The following is a 19353-nucleotide window of genomic DNA, read 5'->3' as shown; positions in this document are numbered from 1 at the left end:
CACATGCACCCTGTTTAGTGGACTTGTATGGTAATTTTCTTCTTTCATTCTACTCAACTTGAGGTGAAGATGGTGTGGACCCGTCTTCTACCACAGGTCAGATTATTTATGACCGATGCCGCTTGGTTTTGGACTGCACTTGACCTGCCAAGTATGATCTGTTGTGCCCTAGCCATTTTACACCAAGAGACACATCCATTTTAGCTTTCCCCACCATTTGATCTCTGGGTGAGGACCCCACATTCATTTTTATCCTGGACTACAATTCCAGTGATTTCAATGGGATGTGGGGTCAGAACCACCCATTTTTTTCTTCTGTAATTCATTCGATGTGGTCCTCCAAATATCTGAAAGTTTATGTGACACCTACTACCATACTGGGCAAACTTTATATGTTGTATAGAAGGGGTGCCATCTTTCATGTATGTTCCTCTCCCAACAGGGGTTCACACTCCATGGATGTTCATTGGACACTTTCGAAGGAAGCTTATTTGTATCCCTTGCACTGGTCTCTTCACCATAACAATGTTGGATTTTAGCCATTATGTAAGAAGAGGTAAGGTATCGTATTGGAAGTTATTATTTTCTTACACTGAAAATATATTTCTGATAGGTACTTACTTCCACTCACACTTCCCACCCTTCTCCTCCCCACTTAAAACCAGTGCTTAATTTCTGCCTAATCTTGAAGTGATGATTAGGTAGAACTGAATAGAGGGAGTCACGTTCATCAGGAGGATGTTTCAGGCTCCTATTGGTGGAAGATTGTCGCATGATGATTTACATGTAAAGATGCAGGGAACCACGTTGATAGTGGGGTAAGTAGGAGTTACAAGGCTTTGTGGCATGCCAAAATAACTGTGTATAGATGGCAGCACTGAATGAGAATAACTATTATAAGAGTGGAGGTAAGTACTTATCGGAAATATTTTTTCAGTAAAGGAAAATAATTACTTTCTAAAAATTTTTAAAAAACCAACCTTATAGCAGCATGTATTTATGTATATGTAACTTGTACATGTATCTCTCTGGCCAAAATATAGATAAAAGAACTCTTTTGAATACCCTAACATTGTAAACCCTTTTAATTTTGATAGAGCCTCTTCATGCTGTTATTACTGCTAATTGCTAAGGGCTGGGCTATTACTAGACCAGAACTTACCTGGAAGCCTGTGTTATTCTGTGTTTGGCTACTGTATACTTTTGTTGATGTCCTGCTATATGTGTGGAACATGGTAAGTAAAAAGAACTTAGATTATATTTAATACAGAAGATTTATCACACTTTATAAAAATGATCTGCATATTCTAATACAGTGGTATGTTTCTGTAGATGCTGCCACTGGTGACACGTTTAACACCTGTCTATTCATTGTCCACAACAGAGTATTTAGAACAGCACCAGGTTCCAAAACCATGCCCCAAGCAAATTTGGAGTAACACCCTCATACTCAAAAAACCATTGTAATAAAGCTAGGCATATTTCCTTGTATCATCAGCAAGGTATAAAAAAAGGTTTGAAATTGACAAAGACTCGCAAGTTAAGTTCATCATCTTCCACAACTTGTATTCATTTGCTATTTTCGTGAGAAAAATGACTAAAGAATATGGAATCGTAGCAATCCCATTTGATCACATAGTAGTCAAGCCCTAAGTAGCTTCAGTCAACTCTTGTGCCTTCATTCTACTTAACCCTCATCAGCACATCTGGGGTCTATGTGGACCCCGACAACTTTCTCATTTGTATATCTGTTAACATAATCATTACAAATTTATATCAAATAATGTAATTGTTAAGCAGAAAACATGGATCAGTATGACACCATTGTTTTCAAAACAGGCAGAAAGACTACGTAGCTATAATCTAATATTCGTCTTGAGTCGATGCAGACCCCATACTATCATTGACCATCACTATACATGCAGTTTGTCCTATAGTATATGAAACAAATTTCTAAACATTTATTTCACTATATAGGTTATTGTAGAGGATAATACATCAAAGTAGTACAGTATCATCTGGTCTGTTTGCTTATAACATCATTGTGGTAAGCATGTATGTGCATTTCATTCCTCAACAGGAGTTATCTATAATGACTGCTAATAATGCCCTATTTTATGGAAACCTTGTTTGATAATTGTTGTAAATAATCTGCTTATTGGATTTTTAATCCATAGCCTAGTCTAAGGATATAATTGTGTTGGGGCCTGGTTGGACCCAAGGTGACTCACAACATACACTTTCAGTTTTCTTTGTGTTGTATTTTGCAGTATTGTGGTAATCTTATCATATATTGCTGAATAATACCTTGAATATATGAGTATAGTAAAACATTTTTTGGTACACTGTTTGTATAAGGAATGGTTTAATGCTACTTATTTGTATACTGAGGAACAAAGTAATTATGTAATTTCTTAATTTGTCAACAGATTTATTCTAGAATACATATATTTTTAGTTTGTTCACATCGCATGCTAGCCATAATAAAAGTTGTAATGCAACTGGTTGTTGGAATTTCAATCCAGAGTTTACTATAATGGTAATTTTGTGCTGAAGTCCGGTTGGATCCCAGTTGTTCCACAACATAATTTTTCAAAGATGTGCTGATGAGAGTTAAAAGTGAAGCCAATGTACACTGGAAGGTCTGTTTAACGTCTGTCAATATGTATTGTCCAATATGAACTTCTTCATTCCTTCCTCAAGCTTGTCACAATATAAAGTGCAATGTTGGGCAATATTGTATAATAATGCTATTTATCAGATTGACCACTAATTGTAATAGAGAAAGTAGTTCCTAGAAAAACCAGTGTGCTTGGAGCATCATTCTGATAAAGTGTGATTAACCATCAGTATCAATTAGTTTACTATAGGTGTTAATTTAATTAATATTTTGCAAAATTAATAATATACTATAAGGAGATTATAAATACATATAGTATAGATTATTGAAGTACAGATCATATAGAACATGTTTCCTGTAAAAAAAAATACAAAATGTAGAATTCTTTATAAAGATAATTCAGACAATGTACAATATCTTAGAGATTATATAATGTTTTTGAGCAAGATAATATAGAAGTTACAATAACTTAGAGACCAGAGTTGAAAAGTTACTGGGAAGTATATTTTCATGATTATGTGTAAATAATACAAAGCATTTTATGCAACAGCTCAATCTTTACTTCTAATTATTATAGATGAAGTAAACTAAGTTGCTAGTCTACAAGTTATATTTCTTCTGCATTCTTCAGTTGAAAATAATTCACTGTGGCACACAAGTTACCATGAGTATGTTTATGTTTCCTTGTGGCATGGATTATATATATTATATATTTCTGGCATTTATTTTGAATTAAAATTAATTATTTCAGAAGAAATAATTAATAATCAGGGGTGCTCAAAGATTAAGCAATCCTCCTTCACCCCGTGTGTGGACTAGAAGTATGGCCTTAAATTGAAGAACAGGAAATTAATACAAACAAGCTGTGTAAACTAAAAAAAAAAAGTAATTAAAAACGTAAATGGGCGATATAGGACAGATGGTCCATCAGGGCGGCAGGGATCTCTAAATCCTATGCCAATAATTTTGATGTGTGTGGAAGGGGGGGGGGGGAGTACCCCGAGAAAACCAATCTGTTACCAGTGCCCGGTTAGCAAGAAGAAGTAAGTTGGAAGGGCAAAGTGAAGTCTGGTGCTGGGGGTGGATTATAGTTTAAATTATTTATGGATTCTTCTTATGTTTGCCAGGGTTTTACTGGGGGGTAGGTTCAAGTTCTGGTGTGGTATTGACGGTGTGAAGTTCTCTGTTAGGTGGGTGGAGAGCGCGGAAAAGTTTGTCGGGTAGGTCATGGTCAGGGGAGGTGTCGATTACGAGAGCGTTAGGTGAGTTTGGCAACGATGGTGCAGAAAGTGGGACTGGGCTGAGGGGCAGGTTATTGGTTTCCTTATATATATGTTTCCTTGTGGCATAGAAGTTACCATGAGTATATATATGTTTCCTTGTGGCATGGAAGTTACCATGAGTATATTCCCCCCTATTGGAATCAAGTGATTCCAACATGTGTCTCGTGTAAATCATCATGCATCACCTCTCCATCAATAGGCGCATAGTATATTCACGTGATGCATGTGACTCCCTCTATGCACCTCTACCGAACTATAACTTCTTGTTTGGCAGCACTTGTGTTCGGACATGTTTCTTTTTTTGACAGTTTGAGATACAGTTTCTTTTTGAAGTGGTTATACTTGATAAACTACCCAGTTTTCTTTCGAATTGTCGTAACTAACTCATTATAGTCACCTTTTCTTTTTTATACATTCACAGTTTTGTCGACTCTTGAATTCTGAAGTTAATGTCACCACTTTGGGTGTCTCAATTTCGACATGCACTTTATCTCAGGCCTCAGGTGCAGGCAACCCAACAGGAGATTGAACGTTACATGGGTCAACCTCTAACTCTTAACATTTCCCCCTGAATATATTAAACCTATTCAAACTGATGAGGACTTCCATTGCCTGTTTCCACCTCCTGAATTTGCCGTGCCTTCCCATACTTTTCCTGAAATTCAGTTCAGCCTTCCAGTTTTTTTTTTGTCTTTATCTCTCAGATATGTGATGTTTTATTCCCTTGCCCCTATTTCTTATGCCCTATGTCCTTCCTTTCTGCATGAACATTCTTCCCAACCCTATTTGGTTCTTCCTCCCTCCCTCTGACATTTGGGTCCATGCCAAACAACTCGCCTCCCAGTTAAATGATGGTGTTAGCATGCCTCATCCCCCATGGGCTTCATATCAGTCTGCCCTCGCTTATCATTTTGCAGACTGTCCTTATCTTGACCAGCAATTGTTAGGTTCTTTTTTACCCATTTTGGGGTGGGCCCCAAATCTCATATCAGCTTAACCCATGTCCAATTTTCCTGCCTATGTCTTACCCTCATGACTCTTTTGCAGTATCTTTCCACTATTCATCTCCTATCTGAGGCTCTTTACATAAATCCTGAGGGATTTTATGGGGACATCCTCTCCCTCCTTATTGCCATGTTTGCTCATTTATCATCTTTTACTCTGTCTTTACATACATGGTTTCTCTGTTGTTGGGACCTTCTGGGCTGGGATGCTGTCTTATCAAAGGCCCATTTACCTACAACTTATCTCTTGCATTTACGTATGGCCCCATTTTTATGGCATTTTGTTTTTGATACAATCCCAGAATCTTTAGAATCTCGGGTCGCCTCTTTCTAACAACTGTTTATCCTTTCCCATCTGGTAGCCCATTTGTCTCAGTCAGAGCCAAGTGTGGTAATCAGTACGGTTTCCCATTCTACCCCTTCCCAACCCTTACCTGTCCCCCCCCTTCTCAAGGTACCACAGCTCATCATTTTCCTCAACGGTGCATGTCACGTTGCCAACAGTACCAGTGACTACCCGGAGGACTCGGGTCCAATGGGAACTCAACTTGTGGCCTTTCTCCATCAATGGTGCCCTTTTGTCAATGATGTTTAGGTTCTTCAAGTTTTGTCAGAAGGATTCAAGATCCCATTTCTTGCCCGTCTCCCGTGTCTCCTGTACTCATTTCCTTCCCTGCACCTTAGGATCCCACTGTTTCTCAATGTCTGCCAGAGGAAGTTCATGACCTCCTCACTCAAGACTATTGAACCTGTTCCCCATCATTCACCAGGTTTTTACTCCTGAATATTTGTTGTTCCTAAGAAAACCAGAGACTGGAGGCCTGTCGTCAATTTGTCCCGCCTCAATCTCTTTGTTCATTTTCCCTCTTTCACCATGGAGCCCTATCTCACCCTACAGTGGGCATTTTCTCCAGGTTTAAGGATGACTAAAATGGGTATTGTCAATGCTTATCTACATATTCCAGTCTCAGCGTAGTCTCATCCATATCTTCGGTTCATCCATCGTGGGTTGGTGTACCAGTTCTGCTCCCTACCCTTCAGGCATGTTTCTGCACCTTATGTTTTCTGTCGGGGGTCAAGGCTTTTGCTCTTCATCTTCATGCCCTGGGGCTGCATTTCCATTATTATATGGATGACTGGCTTCTTCTGGCCCATTCTGAACTGGAGTCGGCCAGTCGTACTCATCAGCTCCACCAAGTGATTGCTTGAGTGGGCTGGTTAATCAAATTGGAGAAGTCCTACCCAACACCTTCTCCATTTGGGTATCTTTTTCAAACTCATTTCAGTCGGCCCAACCTTCTCCTCTCTGACTTCATTCCATGGAATTGTTCATTCACCATGCCCAGTCTCCTCCCTCATTTTCTGCATGCAAGATTCTATCACTTTGGGGAATGTGGTTTTCCATGACACCACCGGTCTTCTCAGATCATGCACATATGTGTTCCCTGCAGTGGACTCTGCATGGTCAATGGAACCTTACTTGGGATCCCTTGGCTGCTCCTGTTACACTTCCTCCTTCCCTTATGAATGATCTACTTTCATAGTTAGACAAGACTCTTACATTGGCGGGTGTCCCACTTCCTCCTCATCATCCAGATTTACATTTGCTTACAGATGCATCCCTTCAGGTCTGGGGTACATAGGTCATTCACCAGGAGGCTTTGGGTCATTGATCTGTCAATGAGCAGTCCTTATATATCAATGTCTTCAAGCTTCTAGCTGTCCATTGGGCTTTGGAACACTTCCTACCTCTCAACTGACATTGTCTGGTGATGTTTCATTCTGATAATTTGATGGCGGTATCATATATCAATCACCAAGGTGGCACCTGGTCAAGATTCCTGTTTTCGTATGTTGTATCTCCTCTATTAGACCCATATGCACCACATTCATTTAATTATGTGTCATGTTCTGGGTGCTTTCAATCTTGTGGCAGAGTGGTCCCTTGATCCTCTCATTTTCTGGTGACTTTGCAATTGTTGGGGTTTTCTTCACATTGATGCATTTGCCACTACCCTGAATTACAAATTACCCCAGGTGCCTCATCTTCAGGCTTTAGCTATTGATACCTTCAGCCAAGATTGGTACCACAAATTCCTATATGTTTATCCTGCTATCTGATTGCTTCATTGGGTGGTTTCCCTGTTTCATACTGTTCCGTGCCAGATCCTTCTGATAGCTCCATATTGGCTGACTCAACCGTGGTTTCCTCATTTACACCAACTCTAATTATTCCATCCTGTACCCCTTCTCTTATTTCCTGCCCTCCTTCACCAACCCCAATCACTGGTTATACATCCCGCAGTTCACATCCTGTCTTCATGGTTTGCTTTTGTCCAGTCCTTGGGGAGGAGATCAGGTTTCTCCTGTCATGTAGTTTTCCATTTGGCTCAGTCCATACATCCTTCTTCCATGGAGGCATATCAATGGACGTGGAAAGTCTTTCAAACCTGGTCACATGCTTGGAGAATTCCAGCAGCTTGACCTACTGTGGCTGATATGTCCGAGTTTCTGACACATTGGTCTCCTTAATATTGGGTTATCAGGCAGTCTTGTCCATACCTTTCATCTTTCTTGTTACCGTAGAGTCTTTGATTCACCTGTCCTTACCATGTTAATCCATTCCTTCTGGATAGGTTGTCCTTTCCAACAACCTACTCTTCTGGGAGGTTAATGTGGTCATCCATTCCTTTAAGGCATATTTCCTTCTTTTCGCCTGTGGTCTTGACAGTGATGACATGTTTGCCATCAATGTTACATGCACACTTTACCACCATACCATCTTCTTCTTTATCCGGATCATTCCTTCCTGCTTTGTGAGGGTAACTCTTAATTTTCACCTATTTCCCTTCCCTCTATCTCTTATCTCTACCCTCGTCCCAATCCAGATAGACTTCTATGTCTGGTGTTTGCCCTTCATTGCAGTATTGCCCACATGGCTTCCTCCCTTGGTTCCAGACTCTTTATCCCGTGGCAATCTTCTTCATGTAGTGATCTATTCCCTTCAACTTTCACCAGTTGGATTTGTTGTTTGATACAGTTGGCTTATTCCTCATTATCCCCTTCCCACAGCAATTAGTTCTGAGGTACTTCTCATCAAATTCAACACCTCACTTTTTCCTTCACTTGTCGGTCATTGGAGGAAATACTACAATCGGGCATGTGTAACACATCTAACACATTCATCTCCCATTATTTACATTGTATTGCAGTTTTGGCTTCCACCTGTGGCTTTTCTTCAAGCTTCGGTGTGATTCTAAGACTAGGTAAGTCTATATTAATGCTTTGTTTTAATTCAGGGGCCCATCCTTCATATCTTAGTTCATGAATCCTGATCTGTGGTGAGTGGTGCCTGGCCAGGTATTCTAAAATTCCAGATCCGCACTGTACAGCTATCTTGAGTCGCACTTTGCATTCCATGACTTTGCAATGCTTACCATTGAGTTGGGGTGTTTCACAAGATCGCTTCAAGGTGAATAATCTCACGATGTTTGCTTCATAAACTTGCCCATTCCAGACCATACCACTCATTGACTTCATAGGTAAAGCAGAAGAGGATAGTTGCCCATCCCTGCCTTGCCTTGATTGAATACATTGGGATGGTCTGCTTTTGAAAATAGGGTTTCATAATCACCCATTGCACTGTCTTGGGCGATGATGTTCCACTGGACTCTCCTACGCATTTTCACACCCTTTCTTTAAGTGGAGTATGGAAGTCTTTACCACTTACCAGTTTTAAGCTGCAGGGGTGATCGACTGTGGAGGCACCCTGCTGAATGTGTTCCACACAAAACAGACAATACCATTCAGTACAGAGTAGGGTGGTGGTGTTCTGTGGGTGTAGATGATGTTCTATCCTCCAATATGCATTATACAATTATTAGAGTGAGACATTGATTTGCAGTTCACCCCTTTGATTAGAAGCCCTCATCCTACCCCCACATGTATGTCGGTACCCTGCAGCTGGGTTTTGGATTTAGAGTGAACAAATCAGCATAAGTCCTCATGCATGTTCAAGGTTGTCTGTCTTCCTCCCTTGATTGTTCTCCCCTGTGTTGTGGATCACAGCAGGAGTAAGGGGAATTGTTCTGGTAATGTGCTTTGTTATCTCTCATGTACCTTTGTCCGAGGATGTTATTGCTTATCAGATGATTCCGGTCGGTTGGGGGAGTAGATTTTGTTTACATAGACATCCTTTTGATAATGGATGTTGGAATAACATGTCATGCTCTGGGATTAGAATGGTTTTAGATTCGCTCCAGTCTCTGGGGCTTGAGGTGAAGATGGTATGATCCTCATTCTACTCCCCAAGTGGATTTCAGTTCCCAGCAGCATGGGTTTTAGATGTAGTTGACTGACTAGCCACTCTACACAATGGGGTTTATCCTTTGTTTACCCACTTTTCTGCATGGTGGGATTGACTTGCATATATTTACTTAAGGATTCAAATAATTATCCTCCCTCAATTCTCTCCCACTTGGATGTGCTCCTCTCCTTTTTCTGCCCTATTTCTCTACTCTTTGCAGATGAGCAAAGAAGATACCTGGTCAGAAATGGTGCAATTCCCCTCTTCGGATCCTACTCTCTTATCTACAGAGGTATCCTTCAGATGTTTTCAGGGAGTACGTCTGTTCTTCCCTTACACTGGGCCCTCCTCCTAATGAATGTGGGATTCTAGCTAATCTTGTGAACAGAGGGGAGTACTGTATTGGAAGTTATAATTTTCCTATACTGCATATGTATTTCCACTCACACTTCACGCCCATCCTCCCCTCCCCCCCTTTTCCGGTGCTTCTATCTTCTGCCAAACTTTGAAGTGATAGTTTAGTAGAAATGCATAGAGGAAGTCACTTGCATCATATGAGTATACTATGCTCCTATTGGTGAAGAGACGACACATGGTGATTTACATGAGAGACACGTTGGAATCACTTGATTCCAATAGGGGGAGCGGAACGCTTGTGGCATGTGTAACGAAAAAGTTTGCTTATAGAGGGCAGCAATGAATGAGAATAGCTAATCTTGTGAGAGAGGAAAGTACCTATCAAAAATACATTTTCAGTATAGGAAAATTATTACACTTCTATATCTTTTTTAGTGTTAATTTTATTATCATTCCATACTTAATGTGTTTCTGTTATTAGATCTTCTCATTTGTGTACATTTCATAAATAAACATTGATTGTTTATGTTTATAACTTCTTATCATGCATGCAGACTGAAGTGGACGTTATTGAAGACATTGATGAATATCAAACATTTCCTGGCTGGATTATCATCATCTTCCGTCTTATCATCATGACATGGTTTCTGTATGAATTGAGGTCCACTATGTTAGAAGAGAATGACAGGGCTAAGCTACGCTTTTATCTACATTTTGGAGCTGGGATCTTAGTTTGGTTTGTTTACCTTCCAATTGTTGCTCTAATTGCCCTTCAAGTTTCTGCCCTTTGGAGACAAAAGCTTCTACTTGGTAAAAGATTAATTTGATTTTGTTTTTTCCATACAAAAAGTAGTTGTAGTATCAAAATTGTAATTTCTTCTAACTTTTAATTCATTAAACTTACAGCCAAACATTCTATCAATTAACTCATTGCTAATTCCTTACCTTCATTAAAGTCTGTATTTTTAGCAGTTACCTAGTTTTTTAATTCAACAAGTTCATTCTAGTATTTATTTTAAATAGTTACAAGTTTGTTCCTGTCTGCAGCGAAATAATTTCACTTTATAAGAACATTACTTTAGACCCCATGTTATCCATGAAACCACTCCCTTCATAATCAAACAGTCTTCATTATTTAAAAATATTGCCTTACACTGCACTGTCTGTTGTAACAAGCTTCTGTGAAGAATGGCAAGGTTTGACAAACATTTGGTTTCAAGGTGTAGCTGGAAACTAGTGAACTTTTGACTTATGAGTCTTTATCAACTTCAAATCCTTATTAATTATCTGGTTAATTGTATCAAGAAATGTACCCAGCTTAGTCAGTCACAAACCCTGGTAGTGATTCTTAATAGAGATTGCCCATTTTTTCTTCTTTATTATTATTTAATATTGTTCCACCAGCCTACGGCAAAAATGGCTATGAGTATTGTAATAAAACCTGTGCAGTATTACTAAATGCATCATTGCTCATTGTTTAGGATAGTTTTTAAGTTTATTTGACTACCTAGCAGATAACAGCAGCTGTATAACTCTTGACACCCAATCATTTTAATCTAGTCTGTGGTTTATATGGAGCCTCATAATCTAATATACATGCATATGTATATAGCTGCATGCAGACTGTGGATGTAATTTAATGTTTATATAGCAGGTGTGACACATGTACCAAAGCAATTATTAATTTATTGTTGCAACTGTATAGATGTTGCATATCGTTTATTATAATGTTCATGCCCTTTCAGATATGATGCTGCTGACAGGATCACAGTTTCTATTATGCTATGCTACACAAATGTCTAGGCTATCTCCCACAACAGAAATCTTTGAGCTGTAGTTTAAAAAATAGCACCAAGCTCAATTTTGAGCATCTGATCAGCAATCACTGTGATGGCTGATGGTAAGTGTCAAATTCTAGCCAACACTGGGTGATTGCAAATTTTATAGATACTGCGGATAGAGTAGTCAACCTTGAAGCTTATTTGTATACATACACTACTATATTTTGACACGGTCTTATATTTGCATTGAATATGCATTCATCTATAAAACTTGAAAAATTCATATGGTTATCTATATATATGGCTTTACAACTTAAAAAAACTATAAAGCCTAGCCAACATGCATGTATAAAACTCATAGCTACAAAATCCAGTCCACATCATTCCAGTATAGTTCAGTATTCCCTCCAATCTAGTGTTGACAGACTTCCCAAATAGCTACAGGGTAAAAGTAAAGTAGCTATATACAGATTAACCCTCTGTATTTCAGCCATTTTCTCGTATCAAATTCAATATCTTTATTGCAGTCTATGTTTTTAGCTATTACATGTTTGATAATTCATTTTCTAATAGCTATCTGATTGTTGATTCATTAATTTCATTGCTGTATATTGCTGTTTGTTAATTTATTACCTTCAGTTTTTATTGTTTCTATTAATCCAGAAATTGTTAAGGCTTTAACTTCATTTTCATTTTCTATTTTTCAAGCAGTTATTTGGTTACTAATTCACCAGTATTTTACAAGTGAAGGAACTCTAATGCAATCCTTTAAAAAATTGGTTTTTACATTAACTAAATGTTCATCTGAGAATTGTTTTTTAGTAATACACAACTCTAAATTTTCTGGGAAGTACTATTACTCATTGCTAACTAATATCCAATATTGACTTTTTTTTTTTCCAAACCTAGGAGGGGTGTAGGAAGTTGTAGGCTTTAGTTTTAAATGATGAGTGAGTAGTTGATGCTCTGTCATTTATCACTTATTCATCATCATCTGCTCAAAGCAGGTAGACTGTCATGGAGCGTCATTGTTCTCTTCTTTTCACCATTCTAACACAGTTACTATATGATGTTCCCATCTAATCTTTGACGTTATCCATCCACATATTTCTTCCTCTTTTCCCATCCGTTTTTCCTTCTAGTAACAGTCCTTGTATTCCATTTCTTCTCATTATACATCCGAAGTACTCACATTTTTTTTTTCTTAATAAATGAGAATAGTGTTCTTTTAGTTTCCATCATTTCTATTACTTGTTCATTCGTCTTATGTTCTGTCCAAGATATTTTCAGTACTCTCCTATAGATCCACATACCAAATGCCTCGACCTTTTTAGCAATTGCTTTGATATTGTCCACGTTTCAGTACCATATAGTATGGTTGACCACACATAGCATTTGACTAGTCTCATCCATGTTGTTATGTTAATGTTTCTTGCTGTTAATATTTTTGACATGTTGTTAAATACACTCCTGGCTATTCCTATTCTCTCAAAATTTCCACTTCGCTCTTACCATCTTCAGTGCTCGTGTGTCCTAGATATATATAAAAAAAATTTATTTGTTCAGTTGCTGTTCTCTCTATAGTTAGATTGATTCTAGATAGATCTTTGTTCTTAGCTACTACCATTGATTTGATCTTTTTAGTATTCATCTCTATACCATAGCCTTTTCCTTTTCATTTACTTTGTTTACTAACTCTTGTAGATCTGATACACTTAGAATTAGTACTTCTGTGTCATCTGTATATCTTAGGATGTTGATGTTAATTCCACCGATCACTACTCCTCTTATATATATATTCTATTTCTCTAACTATTTTTTCTGTTTATAGGTTGAACAAACTAGACTAAATACACATCCTTGTCTTATGCCTTTCTTGATCTTAAACTCTGGTCTTACTCCCTGTTCTGTTCCTACCACTGCTGTTTGTTCCCAATACATCTTTGTGGTGATCTAGAGATTTTTCTTTGTCTATCTCCCTTAAGCATTCAGTCATCTTTAAGTGTTTTACCTTATCAAAAGCCTTAGTGTAATCTATGAAGCATATATATATACATTTTGTTGGACTTTTATGGCACATTCACAGATTGTTCTCAGTTTAAAAATACCTTCTCCTGTGCCACATCCTGGTCTGAACCCAATCTGTAAGTTGCTTACTTCCTGGTCTGTTTTAGTTGCTATTTGTTGCTGTATTACTTTCAAGAGTAGTTTGGTGGTATGACTCATTAATGTGACTGTTCTAAAGTCTGAAAAGTTATGTGCCCTGGATGTATCATACATCTTGCTGCCATGCCTTTGGAGCCATTGGTCCAAACTGTTGAGATTCCTCTGTCTCCTCTAACATTCTAGTCTTTGTGCATTTAAGGGTTGATGTCCCCTATACAACAGTCTTTGGGTAAACTGCTGATACCCTCCACTTAGTTTTATTCACCAGCTGAAGTAAGGTACCGTGATGTGGCCATGAATGAGAGTTATGTAGTTGTGGGAGACCAGTGCTCCTATTCACATCCATCTTAACAAAAATGTGCAGCATGACAGGTTTACAAAGGTACTACTACTCACACACCACATTATATACCATTATTATTACAGATTATTATGCTAAGAAAGACCACTATGCCACATGGCTTATTTTTAACAAGGTCTTAGTTTTTGTATTTCAGCAATTGCATTTAGCATCATTATGGCTCAAACGTGTATCAGAAGGCATTTAGAATTAGAAATTGTAATATTGTTTTGGAATTCTTGGAGCTGAAATGTTTCAGTGCTGTTTTGCTGCTGCCTTTGGTGTGAGCCAAAGTTTTGTTTCCTATTCTTGGAAGCAACACATTTCCCTGGAACTGTAAAAAGAAAAGCATGCTCATGGCTGAACATAATTGCTTCCTGACCAAACAGGCTAACCTAGACCTTTTCCAGCTATTACCAATTCTGGGGTGACCTTCAAATTGCATCAGATATTCGTGTCTACTGAAACTGACTATAATAGGCTCAAGGAGTCTGGTTTGTGGCCATGGAAAGCTTGCATTAGAATCCTGTAGATCCAAGATTACCAATGCTTTTCTTAGATGAGTCTTTTTTTTTTTTATCTTGACTCCACAGAGCGTGGAGATGATATTGTAAAAGTTATCGCAGCTTACATAGATGTGTACAACCTTTAAGGTGATGAGTTCATCATGATCCATGTTAAGACTGATCTCCATATATCACAGAATGGGTGTTTGACAGCTGTGCAGTACAGGGATGAGATCCTACATACTTGCATGACGATGTACATTGATGATAATTTCATCCTTATGGATTACAATGTCATCTATACTGTGCTCAAGACTTGCAGGTTTCACCCTTAGGGGGAAACTACTATCTGCAAGAATCATCCAGCAGGCTATATTAAATCTTTCTCTTTTCTCATTTCTGCCTGTGTAAACCACTGGCTAAAGGAACAAATTATCTTTATAAGACTAACTCTAAATGTTTGTTCTGGTTGAAAAGTTTTTGTTTTGTTTTTCAACTTTTATCAGCTTTCTCTACATTCTTGGTTATTATAATTTTATTAATTCTAATTTGCTCTGTAATTTCAGTTGTATATTATAACAATGATGAACAAAACCTTTCATACATGAATTTGTTATATTCTGATACATTGCCTAGTATCACTTACATTTGAATATTTTTTTTTATTCGTGATTCATTTAGTAAATTGTATAATGATTTTGACAGGAATAACTTCCAGTGCAGATTTTCTAGCGTATGCCATCATGACTCACTTGTTATGGCCAACCCGCAGTGAGCAATATTTCCAGCTTCAAACAGACTCGGATGTAGGGGAGGAACTGGAGGAATTCAATGAAGCTCCTCACAATATTCCCAGACCCCAGAAAGTGTAATCTTGTAAACGGGGTAAACTTCCAAATATTCTATAATGCTGTATTATAATATGTATTTCTCATATAAAATAGATGTGGAGATGCTAGTTTTTAAAAGCACATGTTGCTGAAAGAAGTTATTGAGGTTAAAAAAAGAATAACATGGCTAAGGTTGAACATCTATGGAACATGGCTATATAAATTCAGTTTAATTAAATTTTCATATTAGTCAGTGTCATTGACCCCATATGTGCTCAGAATAACAGTTCAGTTACAGCAAGTACTAAAAGTATTCCAAGTTCATCAAAATCTTTTTTTATATTTATGTAATTAGTTCTAACATAAGATTGCTACTTTAAATTTCAGAATTATTTATTGTTCATTTTACAATTGTGAATATACGTTTTTCACTAGTAAATTTAATCTCAAACTTGATAAAACATTTACAGTATTTGGTAGTTATGTGTTCAATTATTAGCCCATTTTTTATTCTAAATCTTATTGTATACTTATGGTGAAGTGAGATGTTACTGTGGATAAAGGAAGATGCCAGTTTGGCTCATTATATTCTTTAAGATCTCTAATCATATTAAAAACCTCATTTTATATAAAATGAAGTTATATAACCAGTGACTTGTAAATGTATGTGAATTAGAGTATTTCATACAGCACTATTAATAGCACATTAACATGGAGTTGGTACTTTAAAATTCTATAGAATCTTTAAGAGTGTCAATCTGTAATTACTTTAAAGGATGATGTAGTGTAGTGTTTCTCTGTAGATTCAATGTATGATAAACAGCGCATCTGTAGTTAGTATATATCTCTACTTATTGGTGTTCAGAAATGGGCACCTTTACCAATTTACTGCTATTATTGTAATGCTTCTCAGACATTGTTATAACTACAAAGTAAGAAGCAAGTGTTATATATATCATCTTAACTTTAAAACTGTACTTCTCTGATCAAACAACGACTTTATCAGACTGTTTCTCGGTTGCTTTTTTTTTTCAGTGTTTACTTTGAGTTTTTCTTTTCACAAATATTCCTACAGTTCAACCTAAAAAAAATATTCTTGAACATTGGTAATGTGTTGGACTGCACATTTCTAAAGAGTTTGAAACATAATTTAGAATTTCTGTGTTCTGTGTTTTTAAAAGTAAAGCTGTGTTCTCACTTTAATGGTTATATAATCTATTTTATTTAAAATGTGAATGTTATTACTTTAGAATACCTTGAATGGAGGTGTATTTGTGGGTAGTAAACCAGTTTTACAACAGTATATATGTCCTTATTATATATGTATATATGTCCTAACTAGATGTGACTGTAGTACATAATTTTTGCTTTGATGATCTAGGTAAAATATGTAAGTATTATAGAGTTTGAAGGTTTTAACATTTACCATCCAAAAGTGTTATACGTTTTTTATCTAGTTTGTATGTAGGCGAAGCAGGATTTCTGTAAACTTTTTGAGAAGATTATACTAAACAAGACATCAATAGAAAGTATTGGTTAGAATAAAAAGTAAATTGTCTGTGCTCAACTGGCATCTTTTATACATAATTCTTAGTTCTGGAAAACCCTATTGGTTGAATTTTAAACCAATAGAGTGGATGAAACATAAGCAGTCATTAATGATGTTTCTGGTAACTTCTATTAACCATCTGCAAGCCAGAAAGCTGCTTAGGTTGTCTTGTGTAATAGGGACGTAACATGACCATTGTTGAAACTACAAGAAACAGTTGTGAAATCACTTCAGATGTTCTATGTCACCAAAATTTGATTGTAAATGGAGGATTATTTGGTTTAACTTTATGGTGGCATACCAAAGGTTGCTTATTCTAAGCCCATAACTCTAGTGATGATGAGTTTTCTGATACTGTTGTAGAAGACCTCCTTCTAAAATTTATCAGTGGCTGAGTTTTATGTTCTTTATATCATTTCTCTAGTATATGTCTTATGAAATAATCACTAAGTATTGTAAATGATTTTTTTTTTTTTCTGCTATGGGTGGTTTTTATTTCATCAGTACAAGTATTGACTGTTGGGTTCTGTAAGAAATTCTTTGGTCTTTCACATTGAACTTCTTGGCTGTATCTTTTAACTTTCACTCAAATCATTGAAAACTTTAAGTGATATATGATATGTCCAAACAGAGAAGGTAGAATCAAGACTAGGAAACTGGTGATATAGAACAGGATATTACCAGATGGAGAGGAACTCCCTGTTTGTGTATCTTATGAAATCATAGAGCTGTAGAGGAAAACTATATTGGAACTAAAATTTAAGATTCTTGGTTGGTCTTGTTTTTTTTTATAAATTAGTCAGTCATTTTGTTTGGTTATGTGTGCTTTCATAGTAATTTGTATTATCCAGCAAACTTCAGCTTTGGGGTGATAGCTGAATGTTCAAATATTATTATGCTATTGGTGTTTTTTGCAAGTACAGTCATGACACCAGGGTTTGTGGCTCTCATATCAGGTTTGGTTAGGGTAGGTTTACTATCCTGAGAATATAGCAAGTATGGAATCTGAATTATTCTGCTTCATTCTAAGTTAAGTTGTAGTACTTGGAAGGTGGCATGGCAAAGTTAAGATTTATTCATGTGTGGTTTGTTGAGGTAACTGCTGTAATCTTGTTTTTTTTCACACATGTATATAAGGATATGTAAGGCTCTGTGGAAACTTTTATTTAAAAATATTATATTGGGAGTGTCAGAGCCTAGGTTTTTACTTTGTTTATATATCATAAAGTTTTCAAACTTCAGAACAATTTAAAAAGACAGTGTTTCAGGAAGTATGAATTATGAAGTTACCAGTTTAACTCAGGTAATTACTGCTCATTCTAATCATTACTTTCCATGGAATTACAACCTAAATCTTCTAACAAGAAGATTTCCTAAGGTTTATGGTGAAATCTATTTGTAATTTCACATGTATTTTAAAACTATGCAGTGATTGAACATTATTATTATTACATTTGATTTCCTTAATGAATCAGTTAAAAGTTCCATTATAAGTAAGTGCTTACTTGTGCACAAAAATCTAGTCATATACCAGTACTACTCAAGAATGGCATTTTGATCTGTGATATGCAAGTCTTTTTTAATTGTTTCATAATTTATATTGGCATGTTAAAATAAACTGTGTATTATATTATACTGGCTTTAAATGAGTTATGTACAAGAATAATAAAATTGCTTCTTGCGACTTGCATGATAGTTAGTGTTGTGATGATAAATGTAACTGTCTTTCAAACTACAAACATCCAGACTTTTCATCACCATTCACCAAACATCCTTACACAATACCATGTTAAAGTAATCTAAAATAAAGTTTAGATCCACTATTACAGAACAACACCAAATTTATATTTATTTGTTTCTGTCACAAACAAACATGGAATTGCAGAGGACTCATGAAAGTGTTAAACTTGTATCCATATGAATTTGGTGTTGTTCCCTAATAGTAGATCTTAACGTTATTTTTTCAAAAATTTAGCTTTCTCTTGAGATCTGTATAAAAATAATTAATTTTTGCCCCAATAAAAAAGTTATCTTGCTGTACACTATAGCATTCACTTACTATTCACAGTTTATACATTTCATAAGGTATGTCTGTAATATATATAATAGATGGTAAATGAGAGATATCTGACACATTGGTCATGATGACAACTCTAAACCAACATCAGAAAAAATTAGAATTAGAACTTGAAATTGGTAAGGTTGAATTTCTTCTGTAACTTGAACAAAAATTCCATGTGATATGATATATATTACCATTAACAGTCAAATGTTTTTTTCTGAATTTAAGTTTTGTTTTATAAATTTGTAAAAATTACCTATTTTCTTTTGCGTTTTATGGATATAAAATCAGTTTTTATTATAATTAACTTACAGATATATTTGATTTAATACACTTTATTATGTGTCATCATGTGTGATTCTGTTACTGTACACTTTTAGCATGAAATGTGTTATTGCAGTTTCTGGTATTTTTCAACAAATCCTGCAAGATAAAATATATTTTTCAACAAACAAGGTGAAGAAAACTTATAACAAGGGTTTTGACAAAAAAAAACAGTTTCTTTAACATGTTTTAAGCTGTATTTGTTTTTCTTTTTTTTAATACAGA

General features: G+C 36.3%; 1 protein-coding gene across 2 annotated transcripts in view; it reads left to right on the top strand.

The window, feature by feature from the left end:
• LOC106460515 (transmembrane protein 145-like) overlaps window positions 1–18437 on the top strand; it is a 30028-nt gene extending 11591 nt beyond the window's left edge. For both annotated transcript variants that reach the window (XM_022387262.1, XM_013920229.2), the window contains exons 4-6: window positions 1098–1235; window positions 10125–10380; window positions 15069–18437. In XM_022387262.1, coding sequence (XP_022242970.1) covers window positions 1098–1235; window positions 10125–10380; window positions 15069–15235 — 561 coding nt within the window. In that variant the 3' untranslated portion in view covers window positions 15236–18437. The remainder of the gene's footprint in view (window positions 1–1097; window positions 1236–10124; window positions 10381–15068) is intronic.
• Window positions 18438–19353: the final 916 nt, after the last annotated feature.

Source organism: Limulus polyphemus, unplaced genomic scaffold, assembly GCF_000517525.1.
Source record: "Limulus polyphemus unplaced genomic scaffold, Limulus_polyphemus-2.1.2 Scaffold784, whole genome shotgun sequence".
In the NCBI taxonomy this organism is placed as follows: Eukaryota; Metazoa; Arthropoda; class Merostomata; order Xiphosura; family Limulidae; genus Limulus; species Limulus polyphemus.
The sequence above is the reverse complement of the archived record's forward strand: the minus strand, read 5'-3'. Positions and strand labels throughout refer to the sequence as shown.